Genomic DNA, 2599 nt, shown 5'->3' on the forward strand with positions numbered 1-2599 from the left:
TCAGAATTTGCTGCGGGCCAATAAAAACTGACCGACGGGCCGCAGTTGGCCCGCGGGCCGTAGTTTGGACACCCCTGCATTAGACGCTGAGCAGACAGGCGGCTGCCTCCACCCCAACATAGGCTGACCTGGTTTCTTCAGTGATTAAGTAACGGCCGTTATATAATTTCAGCTTCAGCTTCTGTGGTAGGTAGTCTGGCCTGTCCCTGGAGCCTTTCACAGACAAAAAGTCCTTTCTTAATGGGTCGACTTTTTAAAACCTGACATGACATGTACTTGATAGAAGTTATGTATTTAATCTCAAGTAAGTTGACACCCCATCCTTTTTTTATGATTTTCAGATTTATTTTGACCGTTTATTAATAACGCAGTACTAACATAAAAGCTGACTGGGAAATGTGTTTAACTGAACCAGGTTATTTTCCACCAGGAAATGAGACAAATGTATTTGAAAACACATAATATATTTCCACGTGGCAGATACTATGGAGCATTTTACAACCTCTTGTGTTTTTTCAGAATAAAACTGTAGTCAATATGCCATGAATCACATCAAATTGTATTTCACAAAGTAAAGATATTAACAAGGTTCAACAATCCTCAAAACGGTTACTAATCTTACTCAGTAGATAATTACCCTGTACTATTATGATGTATTAAAGTGACAAATTATAGGTTTGTATTGAGGATTAACTCGCCAAACATTTGTTCTTTGTTTGATTTATTCTACCCAAATTTGACAAAATTGGATTGACTCTACGGATTGTTGCATTCGGGTCTCAAGGGAAATGTCAACTTCCCAACACTTGCAAGTCAATGGGAAACATGTTGGTCCATTTCACTTGTTCGTAGCTTCTAACTAAATCCAACTGATTTGGAGAAATTTAGTAATTTGGGTCCTCTCATTTGATTTTTAAAGTAACCTAACATGTACTAAAAAACATTAATTTTAGTTTTTGCAAATGGAATATAAGAAACTATGTTATTGAAATTACTGAATTACTGACTTCTCTGAGTAAACCCATTTATGTTAACATAAAAAAACAGTGTTCAAATTACATAATATACTATACAAAGAGCATTGTATCCCATGAGCACTGAATGCACCAAAACGATCGACATTTTTTCAACACGACCCCACGTGGAGCAAGCATGTTTTTTCCCCGGGAAAACTGGGTCACCGCGATCTGCTGCGTGATGCCTCACGTGTATCGCGGCGGGACCCCACACTGTCTTGACGGGAGCAATTATGCAATGGCTACGTCACGGCGCCGCTTGGCCAATGAGCGGCGACGCACGGGGAGCGTAAACAGAGGTGCACATGGCTAGACTGATGGGTCCATGTGAGAGGAGAGGACTGCAGTAGCGTTGAACTGGCTGACGTTGAAAACAGCATCCCGCTGGCTCTTCTAGCCCAGTTCAATACAACACACCATTTCCCATTTTAAAGTGCTTTGTCACACTGTACACATATATCACCATTATGCTAATCGTGCTACTTTTACAAAACTCAATTTCCCTAAACATAACGGCAGGATGTGACCAAATATTAAGCCCACTGTAACAAGCTGTAATGTTACCTTCTATCACTTAAAGTGGGGCAGAAGCCCACTTACCAGCTTTGCTCGACTCCATTCCTGTGAGTTTTGGGGATTTTCCTCCTCCTGTGCTACCTCGGTGTCGAAGCCGTGTTTCTGATTGTGTCCAGCAACTGAAAAGTCGCTGAGTGAGCCCCGGCTGTTCAGCTACAACATTGAGATGAACGAGCCCTTACGTTGAACCCGGTGAGAAACGGGAAACTTCGCCAGTGACAAACGACTAGCGAACCACCCCAAAAACCCGAAGCAGTTAAGTTTTCAGAGACCGGGCTTTCAACGCCGTCAAAATATCCGTTTTCCGTCCTGAAGGTGGTCAGGGTGTTGGCTTTACGCTACCAACAGAGGCAAACACAGCTCGTCAGTTTCACACTAACTGGCTATGTCTTGAAATATGGCGTATTCCATTCAAAGCTGGTAAAAGGAGAAAAGCTGCGACACAGGCGCAACTCAGTGGTGTGAAGGGCAGCTTGGTTTTCTGCTTTTGCAGTGACTGTTCCGTGTCGGGTGTGCAACCATGTGACCCAGTCGGTCGGCTCCTCCTACTACCCAGCACTGGTGTCAATGCAGCCCACTGACATACTTTCACCGGTCACAGTGAACCACACAGCCATGCAGTGAACTCAGACTTTGTCAAGTAGCCTACATCCTGTCTCCAAACCGAAGCACGTTGCAGTAGAATAACAGATTGGTATGTATCCAGATTGTCGGTAATAATACTAAAATAGAGGTTTAACTGATTGGTCGCCACTGTGCCGGGTTCTTTAATTTGCTATGCCACACACTATACCAGACACTCAGAAGTCATATTGACCTTGCCTTAAAAAAACAGGTCAAGACAGTCATTCAAGCATGTTTTTTCACAAATAAGAACTATTTCCAAAATAAAATCTTCTCGGTCTTTCACTGACATGGTGAAGGTCATACTTGTAATTTTTTCTAGATTTGAGTAGTGCCACTCCTTGAATTCCTGCCTCACTCAGAAACAACTATCAGGCCTACAA

General features: G+C 42.8%; 1 protein-coding gene across 1 annotated transcript in view; it reads right to left on the minus strand.

The window, feature by feature from the left end:
- nr1d2b (nuclear receptor subfamily 1, group D, member 2b) overlaps nucleotides 1-2089 on the minus strand; it is a 13011-nt gene extending 10922 nt beyond the window's left edge. The window contains exon 1 of the mRNA XM_034892160.1: nucleotides 1617-2089. Coding sequence (XP_034748051.1) covers nucleotides 1617-1635 — 19 coding nt within the window. The 5' untranslated portion in view covers nucleotides 1636-2089. The remainder of the gene's footprint in view (nucleotides 1-1616) is intronic.
- Nucleotides 2090-2599: the final 510 nt, after the last annotated feature.

Source organism: Etheostoma cragini, chromosome 14, assembly GCF_013103735.1.
Source record: "Etheostoma cragini isolate CJK2018 chromosome 14, CSU_Ecrag_1.0, whole genome shotgun sequence".
NCBI lineage: Eukaryota > Metazoa > Chordata > Actinopteri > Perciformes > Percidae > Etheostoma > Etheostoma cragini.